This window comes from Aquila chrysaetos, chromosome 1 (assembly GCF_900496995.4).
Source record: "Aquila chrysaetos chrysaetos chromosome 1, bAquChr1.4, whole genome shotgun sequence".
NCBI classification, from domain to species: domain Eukaryota; kingdom Metazoa; phylum Chordata; class Aves; order Accipitriformes; family Accipitridae; genus Aquila; species Aquila chrysaetos.
In genome coordinates, this window is record NC_044004.1 from 54,014,314 (window position 1) to 54,033,130 (window position 18,817).

At 47.1% G+C, this 18,817-nt stretch overlaps 1 protein-coding gene across 2 annotated transcripts in view; it reads right to left on the reverse strand.

Moving 5' to 3' along the window:
- Positions 1 to 44: 44 nt before the first annotated feature.
- The window catches only part of UNC5C (unc-5 netrin receptor C), a 268,557-nt gene continuing 249,784 nt past the window's right edge, over positions 45 to 18,817 (reverse strand). For both annotated transcript variants that reach the window (XM_030019891.2, XM_030019883.2), the window contains 5 exons: positions 16,891 to 17,124; positions 11,720 to 11,869; positions 11,313 to 11,477; positions 7,082 to 7,260; positions 45 to 6,848 (listed from right to left, as the gene is read on the reverse strand). In XM_030019891.2, coding sequence (XP_029875751.1) covers positions 6,683 to 6,848; positions 7,082 to 7,260; positions 11,313 to 11,477; positions 11,720 to 11,869; positions 16,891 to 17,124 — 894 coding nt within the window. In that variant the 3' untranslated portion in view covers positions 45 to 6,682. The remainder of the gene's footprint in view (positions 6,849 to 7,081; positions 7,261 to 11,312; positions 11,478 to 11,719; positions 11,870 to 16,890; positions 17,125 to 18,817) is intronic.

Sequence of the window (18,817 nt, forward strand, 5' to 3'; positions counted from 1 at the left end):
CTAAACAATTGAACACAAGGTAGTGGTGTATTTTTTTTTTCCAGTTGCTTATAAATATAATTTATTACCTGTTTAAAAATTCTTTCTTACACTTTGTACATGTCAGGCTGACAGAATAAATGCAGGCATTTACAAACAGAGGGAAGGAGAAAAAGGGAGGGGGATAAGAGGCACACTCAGAACTAGTAAACCACACCTCCACTGTACAGCAATACAAATAATGCAATGGCTAGCACTTCTCTGGTAGTAAGTCTTTAGAAAAGGAATTGCATAGAAGATACAGCAATAGGGAAATCAAAACCAAAATATTTATCCAGATCTGAATAGCAAAGAAAACAAATCCCATGAACCCTGGCACAGCTGAGACATGGGAAGAGGAGGGAGAAACGCGATACACCCTCTCGGCCCAAGTCGCACAGACGTTTCATTTCCTGCGGGCCCTCCTTCTTTGCTTTGGAAAGGTACCAAAGGTACCATCTTAACTTTTTTTTTTTTTTTTCCACTCTTCAACATTAACAGACAGAACATGTGTTAGCAAAAAAGTCTACCACACAGATGTGCCAAAACAGTAATGCCAGGTAATGCCAAAACTTCTCTCTCTCAGTTGCGTTACTCACCCTGCTTCAAAGTAGGTTATTGGCTCACGGCTGGGGGGGTGTTTTTGCAAGGCGCCTTGCAAGACCTACGGGAGAAGAGTGTTTTGCTTCTCCTTCTTCCTAATTTTCTTTACTTTCCAGACTGATTTTGCTTTTTATTTGTATTGTTTAAGCTCCCAAATTTACTGGCAAGCCGTAGCAAGAGCCAGCTGGCAGCAGCCAAAGAAGCTCTTGGGGCCACGCAAGCTTTTCTCATCTAGGGGCTATTGTCCCACCAGCTGCAAGCCGGCAGCTGGAGACCAGAGTGCCAGTACTCGGAGAGCCACCTCACCGCTGCGGGAGGGCTCTGCCCGATTACATCCCGCTTCTTCACAGGCATCCAGAAATTATGCGCATGCCATGGCATGGGTTGCTTTTGGAGAAAAGGGCAGGCCCGGGGTACAGCGCACATAGCAATTCATCTCTGTAAGCAGTCAAGGAGACTGAACCACTATTAAATACATTTAACCAGCATCACAGAAAATGTGAAATACCTATTCAGTGATGGAGGTTTGTGGGAACTCTGGATTATCATTGCTTTTTTGTACAGGCAGAGCTTATCAAAGGACTTTCAGATAAAGGGATTTTCAGATTTCAGGGAGCAGGTGTCAAGCTTTAAGGACAAGTAAGTAAACTAAATGCTCCTATTTCAAGCAAGGAGCTTGACCTACCAAACTTGAGGGCTCATTTCTGCGGCTTTGGTTCAAGTCCAACTCTAATTCCTTGCCAGTTTTTACTCTGTTGGCTCTCGATGTACTGCCTATTTGACCTTGCAGTGATGATGCAGCACTGAATTTTGACCTTCACCTTCCCAAGCAAAAGTTGGTCATAAGAGGATGCTCACAACTAACATCAGAGCTAAAAGCCTCCAGCAGCAGTTGTCCTTTATTTTCTCCTGTCTGTCTGTATGTACATACACACATACACTTTGCATTTCTGTTAAATTCCCACTTCAAAGGATGTCCGAGATACATGCTTCAGCATTTAAAAATCTGCAGTGCAGCTCATTTTATGAACTCAAGGTTTCACACACAAGCTAGGAACGGACTGCGGTGGTGACCCCAAAGTCAATACCTCATTGGAGTCTTCGTAGGAAAAGGGCCAAAGGTTTGGTTTCCATTCACAAACCACTCGCATCTTTGCACCGCCTGATATTAAGCAAGCCAGCCTGCAAACAATTAGTTACTTCGTGGCCAGACAAGAGCCAGAGTAATACCTGAAAAGACTTCTGAACACTTAGTAAGATAGTTTGCAAAGTGCCCTGGACATGAGATTAAAAAAAACCCCCAACCTCAACAGTATCATCTTGTTTAAAATTAACCTCAGAGATGTGGTAACTACTTGGCTAGAGCATACAATGGTCTAAAGGCCCCCCCACCCCTCCCTTCCCCAAACCCCCACCCCCCAAAACAAGAAGAAAAGGAGAACCAAAAAGAAACTATTGTAGGTAGCAATACAAGACATTAGGACACTGTCCACAATGACGGACTTACAGCATGTAAATACATTTATTCTATATGTAATCAACAGAAATAGCAAGAAACCCAAGGAACAGACATGTTTTTCTCTGTGGGCATCCCAGACTCCAACATGTCTCATGAGTGTCTGCATTTCTGCCAGTGATATGGAAAAAAAAGAATCTCGGTCTCCCATGGAAGCAATTCTTGACTGAAGAGACCCTCACTGCCTCAAAACTTTCGTGATTCAGTAAAACAGCACTTAGGTCTTGCACTGTTTAGGGAGATACAATGGATCAGCTGTGATCAGAAAATTCAGAAAAAACCCAACCAAACCCCAAACTTACCCTATACACTGACAGCCACCTTTACAAGAACACAACACAAGAAGAACTGAAGAAAAACTCAGGTGAAAAGGACTGCCTCCGATAGTGTTTCTTACTTGGAAATGAGAGGTTTTCCTTGAAGTCAGTAGATATTTCATATATATTTATATAATATATATATTATTTATAGCGCTAGCAATCAACATGTAATGAAGAGATGGTGTGAAGAGCAGCAAAACTGCTGCAGCACGTAGCCGAAGGTGGACAACTAAAAGGATAAGCATTTCAAAAAGTAGTAATAACTGGAGGATAAGAAGCCTGCAGCCATTTTTTTTTTTTTAAAAGCAGATGTGCTTACCTGACATAAAATGTTACAACAACTTTTAAGAGTCGGTTCTGTCTGCCAAACTTATTTGCCATTTTCAAGAGCTGACCCACGGGAAAGCCTTTTCCCGAGCGATGTTTCTCGCCGTGGCGGCGGCAGCATGTTGGAGCAAGGGCTCAGCCCCACGAGATGGCACTGTGTCCACGCAAGCCAGGCGGAGGGACTGCTGCTGGTTTTTCTCCCACCAAAAATGATATTCCCGAGCAGATCTGGCCACCCTTGCTTCCCACCCTCCCTCCTTGGGGCAGCAGGATGGGGGATGCCGAGGGATGCGTACCACCAGCCTGTGCCAGAGCCCTCTCCCCAGCCACGCACCCTGCCACTGCTGCACCCCTTGGAAAACAGAAAAAAAACTGAGCAAAATTAATGCAGGGGGAGTGTCATGTGAGGTGGGAGCTGTCATTAGTAGCGGTGGCAAAGCACGAGTGCGGAGCTGCTGGGATGAGGTGTAGCTCTGTGGAGGAAACTTCCCCGTGCCCGGCAGTCCCTGCTTCTCCCTGCCCTGTCAGGGCTGAGGCAGCTGGCATGGTGCCGCACTGGGACCCTGCAAAGGCTGACGGAGCAGGGCCTGGAGAAATCGTCCAGCCCGTGCTTGGAGCAGGCGAGGGGTTTCTGAGCAGTTGGGGTGGAAGAAGAGCAGCTCCACCTCCCAGCGACAGCGATGCCGCTGCCCTAGCTGGCAGTGATGTTCTTGACCTCCATCCACCTCTGTGGATGCTCCTCTTAATCAGAGCATGCCCTTTCCTCTCAATAAATCCCCTTTACAGTGACACTGTAAAAGGAAAATGACCCAGAATACTTTAAGAAAGATGCTCATCTGTTTTTCTTGAGGGAGGCATCGGGGGGGTAGGTCAGAGAGCTGTCAAAAGGAGCGTCAACTCATAGTGATACAGATAACTATGAGACACTTTCTGGCAAGGCCCCAGTGAGAAGGGTGCACACGCTGTCCAAAAAAGCAAAAGCTGAGAGCTGGGAGTCCCAGTGAGCCTGGGCATCGGCTAACGAAGACTGAGCTGAAAAGGGGAAGGGGCCAAAGGACAGTTCAGCTCATGCACCCGCCTTGGAAGAGGAATCACGCAGGAAGGGTGAAGAAGCATGAACTAAATACAACTGGTTACACCTGAAGATGGCAGAGGAGGGAGAAAAGCTGAGCCCTATCTTTTAAGAGCCATTTTAGAGCTCCAAGGTGAGTAAAAAAACATAGGGAAAGGGCAGAGCTGGTTGCCCCAGTCAAAGCCTCCTGAAGCTGAAAGCAAGATTTCCATTAGCATTGCAATGGGCTGCATCAGATGCCCAAGGTGAAAAAGAAGATGGTTTATTGTTGAAAGGATGCCCTTGGCATCTCGATAGTAAGAGAAGGTGGGGTCTATGTGGCAAAATGAAGACAGATGTTGAAAGTTAAAATGTATGTCCTCTGGTCTCTGGTTTTGACTGAAATGCTGGTTTGCAAACTGCCGGGTTACCTCTTACGAGGAAGGGAGCGCTTTGTGATTGCTGCCCAGTGGTCAGTCAAAACCCTGCTCGTGTCAGGGAGCTGAGAAATTAAAAACAAAAAGTCCCAAGCCTATGAAAATGTCAAATGGGAAAAAGGTCAGATGAAATTTTCCTTTCATTTTGACCAATGACATTTTCAAAGTTACCTTTAAAGGTGCAATCTGGAAAGCCTTGGGGGAAAACAAAACCAAAAAACACAAAAGAAAACAAGCCAACTCTGTTCTCGGGAAGCACACGGAATGGGAATACGTGCATGGGCAGGGGCATGCATGCATGCACGACAGCAATAACCAGGGCCTGGCTGGAAACCTGGAGTAGCCAGGCTGGGGAAGAAAGCCTTTTTTGCACCAGAAGTAGAGAACAGACAAACCTGGCAGTAAAACTACTGCGGTCCTATGTGCTGTCATGTACCAAAGAGTCAGTCTTTTCACTGAGCAGAAAATAAAATAACATTCGCAGTGACAACCGAAAAAGCAAGAGTTCGCTCCTTTTGTCAAGTTCCCACTTCACCTGTTTGTGGTGGCCAAGAGGGACATGGCTGAGAGGGACAAACGTCCCCCTGGTCAGCCAGCGAGGACCTGCACCGCCCTGCCCAGGTGCCGGCGGCAGAGGGAGTGCTGAGAAGGCAGCAAACCGCAGTACACGGGATTTCGACTTCACCGCTCCATTGCCCTACACTGGCCTATGCAGCAGAGGCTTCCCTGGCTGCAGCAAGCCTGGGAATACCTGCGGAGAGCCACAGAGTCCACCTCACCCAGAAATGTCCCAGCAGAGGACTCCCAGTAGCCCTGACCACCACAAACGTTATGGGACACAGTGGGTTTCAGTAAGAGCAAGTACCTGCAGCTCCGCGGGAAGCTAACTGGAGCTGCTGGCTCTCAGACCACTTCAAAGCAACGCAAGACATACGGAGGCCCACCTTGGATGCACACATCAGGTGGTCAATGTCAGTGCCTCCACATGCTTACACCCGTGCTCCTGAACCAGTGGTCTACGTGTATTTGGACTGGGAGGCTGTCAGTGGTTCACAGCCGCTGTCACTTGGGACAGGATTACTTCTTGGAGCAACCTGGAGGCACCAAGGTGGTGCAAAACATCCTAGGGAGAGGTGCTGGGTTGCAACCTTTGCAGGTGCAGATCAGTTACTTCAGCGGAGCGTCACCAGTTTATACCACCTTTGCATCGGGCACGAGGCACAGCAATGCTAACATGAGGTGAGCAACCTGTGTGGGCTAGCAGAGGACTTTGGAGGAGGAGTACGATGGCTGGAGAAGGGAAGGACAGACAGCATATCGAGGGACATGTCCTAAAAGACCTTCAGGAAGGGGACAACAGGTTCCATAAAAACAGGAATAATTCTGCTGTTGACAAAATTAGAAATGAAGTAATAATGGTGGTAATAATAATAATAATAATAATAATAATAATAATAATAATAATTATAGTCCTTGCACTAGATACTAATTAGTAAATAATTATCATAGCAACTTCTCTTTTTTATTTTTTTCTGGGTTTCTTTTTCTTCCCCAAACCACTCTGAATTGCATATCCGGCCCCCTCGTATTGCAAAGGGGTGGAAAGGGTGTTGTTACATTGTGAATTGAAAATTAACTCCGATCCTAAATTCCCTACTGTCCTACAGCTATTCTCCACACAGGCTCAGTGGGACTTGATCGGGGAAGGAAGGGGACGTTACGTGTGTTCCTGCTTAGCACCCAGAGTACCTGCTTTCCAGATGCACACCTCTTAAGCTCTGATTTTCTTGTTGTGTTTTTTTTTTTTTTTTTTTTTTTTTTTTTTACAAGTAGGTCTAGGAAACAGAACAATGACAGGAGGATCATTGTGAGACAATTGATGTGCAGAATTGTAGCCAAAATCTGAATTCACCAGAAACCAATAAGCTGAAATAGCCACAACCAACTGTCCATAGCTTTGTCTAGAATGGCTTTAAACAAAAAATATAAAGAGCCATGGACAGTCTCCTTACCCCTGTCCAGAATTTGATGTAAACAACATCCATAGAAACTGGGATTGTTAAGAAAGTTTATCCATATATCTGGATAGCAATAAAAAGCGTTTCCTAGGAAACTGTAAAATCCTGTACCAAGCAGTGTACAGCCAAGCCGAGAGGAACATTAGGTTGATTTATATTTTCAAGGTACAAGTTTGCATGATTTCTTTTAGATCCTGTGATAATGTACAAGGAGCGCATGTGTGAAGGTCAGGGCTGGTTTTTTTTTGTTGTTGTTGTTTGTTTGCTTGCTTTCTTCTCCGAAATGTCTCTTGTGTAACTCATTGGTCTGGGTTTTCATTTCAATTCTCGTTTGTAATAACAGGGCATTACCGCTCCCTGCGTCTGTCCTTCCTGTTCACGCCAAGGCTGTATCAGTAATTTCCTTCTGCTGCCAAAGAAACAATGGTTTCGTGTCTTCCCATTTCTTCAAGAACTGCCGCCAGCGTGCTCAGGTTGCCGTCAGGGAAATTCTGGGCTTCCCAGAGATCCAGGATCACCCCGGTGGGACTTGATTTCGTAGCAAAATAATTTAGGTACCTGCAACAAGCCAAATGGAAACTCATTTTTTTGAGCTGCGTGAAGGCTACCTGAATTTATATAATTTCAGCCCATCCCCATTGCTGGTGCCGGCAAGGTGCTCATCTCCTGTGCGGTCAGTCTGACCAGTCCGTAGACACATCTGCTGTCACTCATCTTCACCAAGACCCTTTTGCACATACCTCCCTGGGGGGGACTTTGCTGCCCGACAACGCATAGGCAGCCTCGCTTACCTGTCCAGTTTCAGCTTGTGGGCCAGCATCCGCCAGTCATGGCCCCTGGTCTGGGGTGCATCCAGGCTGCTGCACAGCTTCTGCCTTATTGGGAGGGGGATGCTGAAAGCGCTGGGCCCTACTATGGTGGTGATGGTGCCTGCTGAGTCCATAGGAGGATAATCAATGCCAGTAGGTTCCTGAGGTTGGAAAGAAAGCAAGGAAAAAAAAAAAAAAAAAATACAGCAGTTTTGTTACCGAGTGCAGAGATGATTGTAGAAGTGTATCCTCTGAGACTCAGTGCTTTTACTTGCATTAGAGGGAGAGCAGCCCTCTGCTAATCAAGCGTTTATGTTAATCAGCTGAAAAAGAAATATTTATAACTGATTTTTGGGTAGACAGCAGATTTTTTTTTTTTTTTTTTTTTTTTTTTTTTCTTTAAGGGTGAAGGTTACTTATGGCTGGACAAAATTGAGCCCAGCTTAATTAATCACTTACCTACTGGAAATAATGAAAGACCAGGCACTTTGACACATTTCAGAGCAAATTGCTACTAGTAGGGCAGAACAGGGCTTTTCCAGCTTGGCTAGCAGGAGCCCCTTCCCAGAAGCCTCCCAAGCCCCCCACCCCACATGCAGCCAGCGCTGGGCTCACGCTGCTGACATCCCTTTGGCAGCACCCATACTCTCTGAAGCCTCCGATGCTGGGCAGACCACGGAAGGTTGGTTAATACCGCCCCAGGCACAAGCTGATCCCTCATTTTCATGCGGCTTTAACTCTGTGCTGGAGACACATGGAGCGTGTGTGCTCAAGGGGTGGCAGTCGCCCTGCTCCCCATGACCAGCACTGCACTCAAAGGCAGTGGCAGCAGTGTTTCAAGGGGAAAGTCACCTCCAAAGCCAGCCTGTCCCCCGTGGGTACAGGGTTGATGCTCTCTGATGTGGTCCTCCCAGCTCGGAGGCTCCCCATGACACAGCTGTAATGTGGCCCCACTGGGAATAACAAGAGATTGGCTCTTCTGGGCAAGGATTTTATCTCTTTCTTGGCCTGGAAGGATTTAGCACGCACAGGTAGGTAGAAAGAGGGGCTCGGTAGCTGGTAGGACAAGGGTATGGTCAATTTGGATGGTTGGGTTTGCTTAGGAACAACGAGGTGCTGCAGGGCTCAGTTACGCGCGTGTCCTCGTTTCAGCTGGGATAGAGTTAATTGTCGTCCTAGTAGCTGGTACAGTGTTATGTTTTGGGTTCAGTAGGAGAAGAGTGTTGATAACACACCGACATTTTCAGTTGTTGCTAAGTAATGTTTAGACCAAGTCAAGGATTTTCCAGCTTCTCATGCAAGAAGGCTGGAGGGGCACAAGAAGTTGGGAGGGGACACAGCCAGGGCAGCTGACCCGAACTGTCCAAAGGGTATTCCATACCATGTGATGTCATGCCCAGTATATAAACTGGGGGGAGTGGGGTTGGGGGGCAGCTCGGGAACTAACTGGGCACTGGTTGGTGCGTGGTGGGCAATTACATTGTGCATCACTTGTTTTGTATATTCCAACCCTTTTATTATTATTGTCATTTTATTATTGTTATTATCATTATTAGTTTTTTCCTTTCTGTTCCACTAAACTGTTCTTATCTCAACCCACAAGTTTTACCTTTTTTTTCCCTGATTCTCTCCCCCATCCCACTGGGTGGGAGGGGAGTGAGCGAGTGTCTGCATGGTGCTTAGTTACCAGCTGGGGTTAAACCACGACAGCGCAGTCTGTGGTTTCCCCCCCAAAAATGTATGCAGAGATGGAAAGGGGAGAGCCAGTATCTGTGAGCAATGAACAGAATTAAGCCTCTTTTGACTCCACTCATTTATCCACAACAATTAATTCTCTTCCACTCTATAAATATGCCTTTTTTTGCTTTTTTTTTTTTTTTTTTTTTTTTAAATGGCATTTTAGGCAATCAGTGAAATTTCTAACCAAGGAAGGTTTACACCACACTGTAATGTCCTCGGTGAACATGCCCAAAGCAGTGCCAAATGCGGCATCCCTACCTGGGCACCAAGGCCCTGCATCACAGACCGTCCACCCCAACCCCACCGCTTCAGGCAATGAGCTACTGTCCTCTAACTGCCTGGAAGCGGCTGTAGAGTGGTGACTGGTGGCATCGCAGACACATGACCTTCCCTTTTTAGTCTGGGCCAAGGGACACAAGCGACACATTGAAGCAGTGCTGCCCTGGCTCTCCAGGTTACCTGCTGCCCCAGGTGCATCAGGATGGGTGCAGAGGGAGCCCAACTATCCGCTGTGGTGCCCTGGGGCTCTTTTGGGTGAGTACTGACAGCATAAGATAAAAAGGGGGCTTCAAAAACAAACAGTGGGAGACCTTTATCTCATTCTTCCTCTTGCCTCGTGAATTTGCATGTTTTGGCACTCATTGCACTTGTATTTTTGAAATCCCAGTGGAAGACACTGTATAAAGCCAGAATAAGACAGTTTAATCTGCAGAAGTTTTACATCCTTTACAGGGGAGAAAAAAGAAAGCCCATAAAGGGAGGATGCAGGAAACCGTGTTACTGTATTTTTACCACAGGGTGACAGAGGTAGAGATGCAGAAGAAAGGCACCAGCATGGTCCTGTAATGCCTAACCACTAGCTGCCTGCCTCCCCCACAAGAATGGAATAATGTGCACAATTTGAAATCACCAGGAGCAAACCAAACCAGACACTATCTCAAAGCAGGGACCAAAACTCACCCTTACATGACCTAGTTAGTCACCAGAGGAAAGTGTGAGGAACCACAGCTAAGGTTTCCTGATGCCTGGTCTGGTGTCTTTATCACAACAACCCCTTCCTCTTACACCTCTAGAGGCATACACATTGGTTTCCAGGTTGCTGTTATTGCATTTCCAGGTAACTTCTGTCATCAAACCAGCTGAGTTTTAGGGTTTTTTTTGTAGTAACAAAGTTGACACAACCCTGTATGCCAGCCCTTAGCAGCCCAAGGTCCTCCTGCCCCTCACTTGGGCTCAGGAACATCACTCCATGTCAACCAGGAGGAGCAATTTTGCAGTAGGCAGCCTTGATAGCAGCAGTATTATTCCCTCCCTCTATTCATCCCTGATGGATGGGATCACAGCACAAGACAAGAATATTATCCTGTTCCCTCTGAATCCATTACCAGGCCCTATTACGCACAAGCAGCTGAAGATGATTATAGTGTATACTTGCATTTCATTAAAGTTACTCTCAGTTCTTTCTTTTCTCTGCGAGGTTAAATTAGAGATTACCTCAATGCAGCACTTATTACAATAATTGTTTATGATACTTGTTTTACCATCTGTCTTTAATGCTGTGTAGTCCCCAGCTGAATATGTAACTTTACACCCAATAACCAAGCAGATGTTATGGGTAATGGCAGACACCGTCAGGGCCCTACAGCACAAGTAAGTTTTGTCTGTGGTCTCCCAGCCCTTCCCAAAGTCAGCCAGCAGTGACTGCTGCCCAAGAGCCTGCTCTTCATAGCCACCAAGGCTACCAGGCACAAAAGCCACCAGCACATTCACTGAAGGCAACGCCACTTCACACCTGAACATGTAGTTTGGTCTCATCCCTAAGCTTGACTGCCCCAAGGAGTGAAAATTCTCCAGGTGTTACATGGCGTCAGCAAAGCTGTTCCAAAACTTATGATCATTTTTCTATTGGAAAATGTCAGCCGTCAAAAGAAAAATTGTTGAAGATAATAGTCAGGATTTGTAGCGGTAGCAAAATCTGAGAAGTCTATTGCAACTAGGCTATCTGATATTCCCTCTTGCACAGCAGTTATTATGTGGGATCAGAGTGGAGTGGCTCATGCAAACATATGACAATGACATTTTCCTATTCTCCTTCCTCCCTCCCCAGGGAAATGCTGGGGGTGATGGTCTTGTGGACTGCCAGGAAACAGGACCATGCAGTGCTTTGCGAGATGCATCAGGGAGTGGCGGGCAAAGCAGTCCTCCACATAGGCACAGAAAGGCGGCACTAGCAGGGAGACCATAGCTGCCCTCCTCCCTCCCTTGAAGGGGGGACACTCCCTTCCAGATGAGAGAAACTAAAGGAAAATGCAACAGGAGATACAAAGCAACAACTTAATCCATCCCTTATGTCCATCCCAGCAGTCAGGAGGAAAATGGGAAGCACTAAAGAGGTAGCAATGGGAAAGGATATACCTCCTTAACCCTCCCATGTTCCTGCAGTTGGACAGAGAAGTGCACCAATGTCATTTACCTCTGAGACGGAGCAGTTGAGCTGGAAGATCTGCCCTTCTCCTTCGACCTGCCGCACGCAGAGTTTGCATACCAGCTCCAAGGTATTCAGGCTGAACCTTTCCAGCGTGAAGGTGCAGTGCAGGTTCCTCTGGCATCCACTCCAGATGTGGTAAAAGGGAATCTCCTGCAATAGAAAAGCAAAAAAAAAAAGTATAGTAAGGGAAGGATGTGGGACCAGGGTGCGGATGCTATATGACCAGAGACCATGGGCTCCATACCACTGTTACTGCAAATGGTCCAGGGAAAAAAATGTTCACAGTACTGCAACCTGGCACTGGGTGTTTTTTAAACAAACACCCCTGTGTGTCACTGTATTTCTTTAAGTATCACTGCTAGGATCCAATGTGAATGGTTTGTGATGCTCACCTGGTATTTAGCCAGCAGCTTGCTCTTCCAGAGAGAGTGGGCAATGTCATGAATGGACAGGCGGAGGTTGTGGGTGCTTCCCTTAAAATGCAAAGCTTTGGGCTCCTCCAAAAGCTGCCCACCCATCTGCCGCTCAAGCTGGAGGACCTCCTGCAGTATTGCGATAAAAAGAAGAAAGTGGTCAGGTTTCATCAAGACAGCACACTGGGCTTCTGATTCCTCAAGATTGACTGCTGTAATTGCTGTAACTTGTGTAATACAGGGAAAAAAAAGCGCAGAGTTGTGTTTTCCTGTGAAGCGGAATTGCATTAGTGGATCTGAGTATAACCCCCTCGCCCCCTTCATACAGCAGCAGCCCAGCAGGGATGCAGGCACCCATGTCTCATTTAGGAGACACAGTGTCCTGTCCTATAAGCAGAAAACTTAATTGCATGCTATTAAATTGAATGCAAAGACTTTGTATACAGGCACTGTTTGAATACAGAAGTATATCAGTCTTCTCCATTGCTCATCAAACTGGACACCTAATGATAGCTTTACTATTTTGTTTTTGGAAGCTCTTATTTGTGTAGGTCCTGCTGATATGGGACCTGTGCATACCACTGGTCCTTCAGCTTGTGGCCTCCTGGCAAACTGCTCTGTGGCAGAGCGGTACAGGAGGTACCTGGTGATGCCTATGCTGACGCTAACCATCAAGTGGGATGGTATCAAAACAATTCAAGACACCGTGACAAAGCATTTTGTCCATATGAATACATAGGTTCAGGGCTACTGAAATATTGATCTTGTAATTAAAAGCTAGTAAGACAAGAGTCTGGTCATTTTCTGCAGCTAAAAATAAATATATGCCTGTAGTTAATGAGACCACAGTGAACCGTTGCCTACAAACAGCCTAATTGTAGTCCACATGGAAGAAGCATGGAGGCCCATTAGAAACCAACACAGCCAAACTCAGTCATATTTAATTACAAGAACCAACCAGCCAACCAGTCTCACATGGCCAAAGCCAATCACACACAGAGTGAGCACACTCAAGGAGTACGTGGGCACACAAAACCAGGATGCTACCCCAGGCCAACTAAAGGAACCTCTGTTTTAGCTAAGCACAAAACAAGCTACTCTTGACCATGTTCATGATCTAGTTAGCATACAAGAAAAGCCCCTGTCCCTGGCGAGCCCAGCACCTGGCAAATACTGAAGCTAAAATGATGTTCGTTTATCAGCCATTAGAGGAAAAGAAACAAAATCAGGAAACCTTTTAAATTAAGGTTATGCCAATGAATCAGTTCCAGCTTCTTTCCAGTGCCCCCTAATTACCTCGTCAAGATGTCTAAAGAGCAATCGATACTAATTATCTGATTACTATAGATCTTCATTATGTCCAAATTACCTCCCTGGAAGGGCCAGAAGACGACTCACGGCACTGCGTGAGCTAATTGCAGACACCACCTCTCAGGCACATGGGGCGCCGGGGCTGAACGACCGCTCCTGCCCGTGCAGCACCAGCTCTGGGAGCTGCACTACTGTGGGGAAAAACATTGCAGCGTGATGCTGCACCATCCCACCCACCAGATCTGGATGTCTCGTTTCAATATCCCACCTTTGGTAACCACCCTTGATCATTCTAGCCCCTCTATGGGCTCCAACTGGAGGATGCCGTGCAGCCCGTGCTTCTCCCATGCCGCTCAGTTAATTAATTCAGAATTAATTTGGAGCCATGATTTGCACAGCCCTTCAAACTTGCAGGCTGGCTCTAGCCATACGGCATTTTATTTAGAGCAGTACTTATCCTGCTGGCTGGTGCCTCTGTGCTCTCCTGAGCTGAAACCCGAGCTGCACGTTGCTTGCCCCATGCTGAGGTGGTTCCAGCCACCCTCCCCATCGCCTCTCACCATGCCTGTGAGCCAGCACTTCATGCCCTGACGCCTTTCCTAGGAGAGGGAGCTGTGTAAGGCATCACTCCACTGTCAGCGTCACCAGGACAGCCACAACCTGTATTTGGAAAGGGCTTCCTCATTAATGGGGCACAAGCACGCAACAGCAGTCAGTTTAAGCTGTTGCCTTTCTTCATTAGAGGAAAAGATACACATTAAGTAACTGCGAGAAGATCACATGCCTGTTTTGTTGGTTTTTTGGCGGGACAGTTACTGTGGAGCATGAGGCAGGTTGGGGGATGCCGCTCTGCTACAGCCTGAAATCATTCACTTGCCCTCGGTGTGAGAGGCAGCCTTTTCCGCGTGCCTGGCTGCTCAGCCCCCACCATGCTGCCACACACAGCTCACATACATCAATCTCAAAGGCATACGTGAATAAACAGAATAAAGCAGCTGGATTGCTTTACAGTTATCGTATTATTACTTTTTTTTTTTTTTTTTCACAGCAGACTAGCTTGGGTATCCCCCTCAAAGTGCAAAAATCAGCCTTAAAAAAAGAGGCCAGTGCTCGAGGTCACAGCTACCCTCACCCTTCCCCAGAAAGCATTTTGGTGAGCATCCCATCCAGGCGGCTTGAGATCCTGTGGGACAGGGGATGCTGCATGCTTGATCAGCGCTAAGCCCACTCTGCTGCTCCACAGCCCCCAGGAACCCTGCCAAGCCACTACCAAAATAACTGAGCCCTTATTGATGACAAGTCATTACACTTCCCTACTGTACTGCAGGCACCGGCAGTTCAGCAGCAAGCGCTTACTCTGCATGATGAGAGGGAAAAGCCTGCTGGATAAATACTGCACTGTGTTTTATACCGCAACTGCTTGTCTTCCTTTGGTGGCTGTTAGGACACATTCAGCATATGGCACACTCATTCCTAGTTGTAAATAATAACAGAATGCATTCAGTTGCCTATTAAAATAAACACATAATCCCCTACAAAGGCTCTTCCAAACCTCAGACATCCCAACGTAGGAACATCTCACACTGCTCTTCCCTTCCCTTGCCATGCCTTGCCCGGAGCAGCCAGCCCCAAGACACCGAGACGTTGCAGCTGGTGCCTCGCTTGCCGCCTACAACTTTCCCACCCTCTCCAAATTACTTTTAACCTCAGGACCCACTGGTCCAGCCCCGTCTGTACACCTTGTCCTGCACAGCCAGCGGTAATTGCCCCGTTAATGCCTTCCCTTTGGCAATATGGCAGTGCCAAGGACCTCCTCCCAGCACGCTGGGGCTGCTGTGGTGCCAGCTGTTGTGAAAGCACGCAGCAAACACCCCAACCTTTTTTTTTCTTTCTGAATAGTCATAGTCTACACAACACTGTTGCACAGGGCTGGTTTGTACACACCGGTCCATGCTCAACCCTTTCATCTACAGCTAGTTTACTAGGTTCATTTTTCTTAAACCTTCTACTTCCCCAGACCTTTCATTTCCAGAGAAGTGCAATTGATACAATCATAAGAGTTTGTGGCCAGCAAGTAGGTGTGCTTGTCCTCCCGTAAACCACCAGCTAGCTGGGTCTTGAACCCTGTGCGTGGCCTTCCAGTCTTCTGGTGGATGTGCCAAAAAAGAAGAAAATTAAAATGCATATACTTTGCTGTAAAAAAGCAGTAGGTACGAGTGGGATAGTGGCCGCCCGACTTTGCTCACCTTTCCTCACCAAATTACAGGCTCGCTTTGGGGTCTACCTGCAGCAGCAGCCCAAGGACTGGCCTGCTCCCCTCCCAAACACTGGCTGCAGCTTCTCAGGAGAAAGATGGTCCCTCCATGTTGCTCAGTGCCTCTCCTGATCCTTTTTGCTATCACACCAAATCGGATTAACTTTACCTCACAACTCTCCCCACAGTCTATTAGAAACAAACCAACAGCTCTTGAGTAACACCTAATTGGATTCCCCCAGCTCTGACTGCATTAGCTATCTGTCCAAGGCCCCTCCAACTCACTTATTATTACCTCAGGCCTTGACGAACCCGTGGAAAATTGTATTATGCTGCACAGGCATAAAACCATCAGGACTTTTGAAGCTTGATCGCTATGAAAGATCCTTTTCACTTTTTTTTTAAAGAGGAAAAACAAAAGGGAAATCAGACCGGAGAAAATAATTGTTTCTAAAAGCCTGATAACACCAATGCATTGACAGAGGCCAAGCTCCCAGGCCCTGTACAGACAAAACCAGGCTGAAGTCATGATATGCCTGCTTCAACCCTTATACTTTACTGCCTTTCCTACATTTGGTGAAAGAGTATCCCCCCAGCAAAGCCTAGGCAGGCAGGCCTTGATATCAGATAGTACTGGGGAAGAAAACTGTGTGCCATTCACAGTGATGGAAATCACTGCTCTGAAAAACACAAACATCTCCCAGCCAGTATATGTGGGTTTAAATCCCCATAATTCCCATGTGCAGCTGAGGAAACAAAAGCATACACAGCACCAGGATGACTCTGCTTAGAGTCAGGCTTTGAACTCATTTTGCTGCAAAGAGGCATTGGGAAGTCGCACTGGCTACAATTGAAGAAAAAAAGCCCACCTTTTAATAAACTCCATTCTTACATGTGCAGTTGGAGCTACATGTTTCATGAGTGCATCTATTATAGATACCACCTGTATAAATACAGGTATTTATAAAGAGAAATAGCAAGTATGGTCACCTATCTGCTCTTCTGTATGTAGTGAGTGTATGTTTGTGTGCATGCCAGAATTACGCAGTGAGAGTAAGATTATATAGTTAGAGATAGCAACAGCCTCGGTTTATTTCAGTTGCGAATTCCCAACACAAAAAGCTGCACGCGAAGAGGTGTAATAAAGCAGTATGAAAGCAGGCAGTGATTAACAGCCCAGAAGCTTCTTTTATCATTATCAACTATTTACAAAGAAGCATTTATATGTTTCCCCATCTCTGGGGAGCTGGCACTTAGCATTAAAAATACATGAATAACGAATGAAGCCCCGCGTACCTTATGGCCTTTTAATAATGCAAAAATCTTAGGATTCAGGATATGATACAGGTAAACAAAGGAAAAAAGACTGGTGGGCGGAAAATAGTGTGAGATCCCTATACAAAGGACAATTTACAGTGTGTGCAGGTTAAACTGTAAAACAGCAGCTTGTTGTCAAGCTCTTCTAATCAGAAAAATAACCCAGGGAGCAGGAATACACGGAGCAGAGGGTCTAGTCACCGCTATGACTGCAGTCCTGTGAGAGCTGGAGAGGGAGAGGGAAAGCGAGCAAGAAAGCAATAACCACCTTAAGGGCATCCTGCGTGTCATCGAGGCAGTAGACCCGGATGCTGTACTCCAGCGAAGAGCAGGACAGTGGTCCAAAGATGGCCAGTTTGAGACGTTTGGCTGCTGCTTTGGTGATTGACTGTCCCACCAAGGCATACGTGCTGAGGGTTTCTGTCAGGATATGGCAGGCCTCTGGGTCCAGCTGGATATAGCAAGGAGTGGTGAAGTTTTCCTCCCCGACCACAACCACATCCTAAGGGAGAAAGAGGCCAAGTTAGAGCTCCCGACCCCTCAGAGCTGCTCTCCTTTGAGACAGCAATGCCCCTTTCAAGCCTGGATGATGCACAAAGTCTTTGCTGTTTGCACTGTAGATTAATCAAGATTTAAAATTCCTGCTTCTGGCTTTTCTCCTGCGTAGGCGTGGGGAGGGCATGATTTCTCTGAGGTGATGATGGTGGTAGAAACCTCCTCCCGTACAACACTCCCCTAAGACTTGTAACTCTTTCCTCTGGACCCTGCAGCAGTTTTAAAGCCCTGGGCAGAGTTAGGCAAATAATGAAAATATCACCAAAACTTTACTGAAAAAGATATTGCAGAACTAATCATTTGGTGAGCGTGATTTAACATCAGTAGTCACAAGCATGTTGAATAAATAACCACCCTTCACTTCCTAAGCATGACAATAAGGAGTTATAAAAACTCAAGGAAGGGAAGTAACCTCTATGATGGCCGAATGCCACATCTACATGAAATATCACCTGCTGCTTCATCAGAATAATCCTCCGTGATGAGACTGCAGGATGAGAAAAAAAATACATACAGCCTAAATGCAGACAGCCTCCCCACCTTGTGTGTAAAGGAAAACAGCTCCCTTGCTAATTTCTCCATTCAACCCTGCGTGTAATATCCTGCACACAACACAAGGTGATTTGAATGTCTTTAAGAGAGAGCAGAAGCGAAAAAGCAGCAGCTGATGATGGCCACCTCTTGCAAAGCCACCACGCGCCACATGATGCTCGGCAAAACTCATCTGTTTCACCCCCACTGCCTGCAGGTCTGCAGCACAATGTACACATCTGGCAGCTGAGCAGCGTGGGCTCAACTGAAATTTGGCATTAAGCTCGGGCCCCCTAGTTTCAGGAACGGCAAACGTGCCATATTTGCAGGGGTGGCACAATCCTTCTGGAGGGTAAGTTGCTGCAGCACTGATTGCACGCCCCTACGGCCACACCAGCAACTGGCTCTGGCAGGAGCCCCTGGCCCTGAGCAATGCTGCAGGGGTGTGCAAGCATGCATGCACATGCGCGTGTGTGTGTGCGCATGTGTGTGCATGCATGTGTGGGGCTCAGCTTGGAGGAGCTGCTCCAGAATTGAGCGGAGGAAGATCACCGAGTGATGGCCAAGGACGCTGTGGGTGCTGCGGAGGCTGCGCTGGCACCAGAGCTTGTGCACAGCCGGAGGAGCAACCGCTCTGTCAAGGGCAGGAGGATGATGAGGGAGAAAATGAAGAGGTGCCAGTAACACACAGGCGCAAATAAGGAACATATGTGTGGTGCCAAGAGTCGGGCCGGTGGGGTGCAGATTAGTTGGCGAGACAGATCTGTGTTCGCTGCGTGCTCCTTCCCAGCGTGAGGAAGAGCCAGTGCCACAGGCAGGGGGACAAATGCAAGAGCCTTTCGAAGGCAATGCTGGACACCACGCTCTTGCTGCTGTCAGCCCAACTGCCTTCAGAAGCCACCCTGACCTTATTATATCTACCGGTAGGAGAAAGTACCCTTGCCAAATTAATTATGTGAGACCAAACTGGTGGCAGCAAGTACCTAGGAGCACAGGGCTGGAGAAGAAGGCTCTGCCAGGATGGCCCAGTCTTGCCAAAAGCATCACTTTATGCTCCAGTTACAGTGGAAGATCCTTCTGCCACCCTGCCCCAGGACATCCTCCTGCTG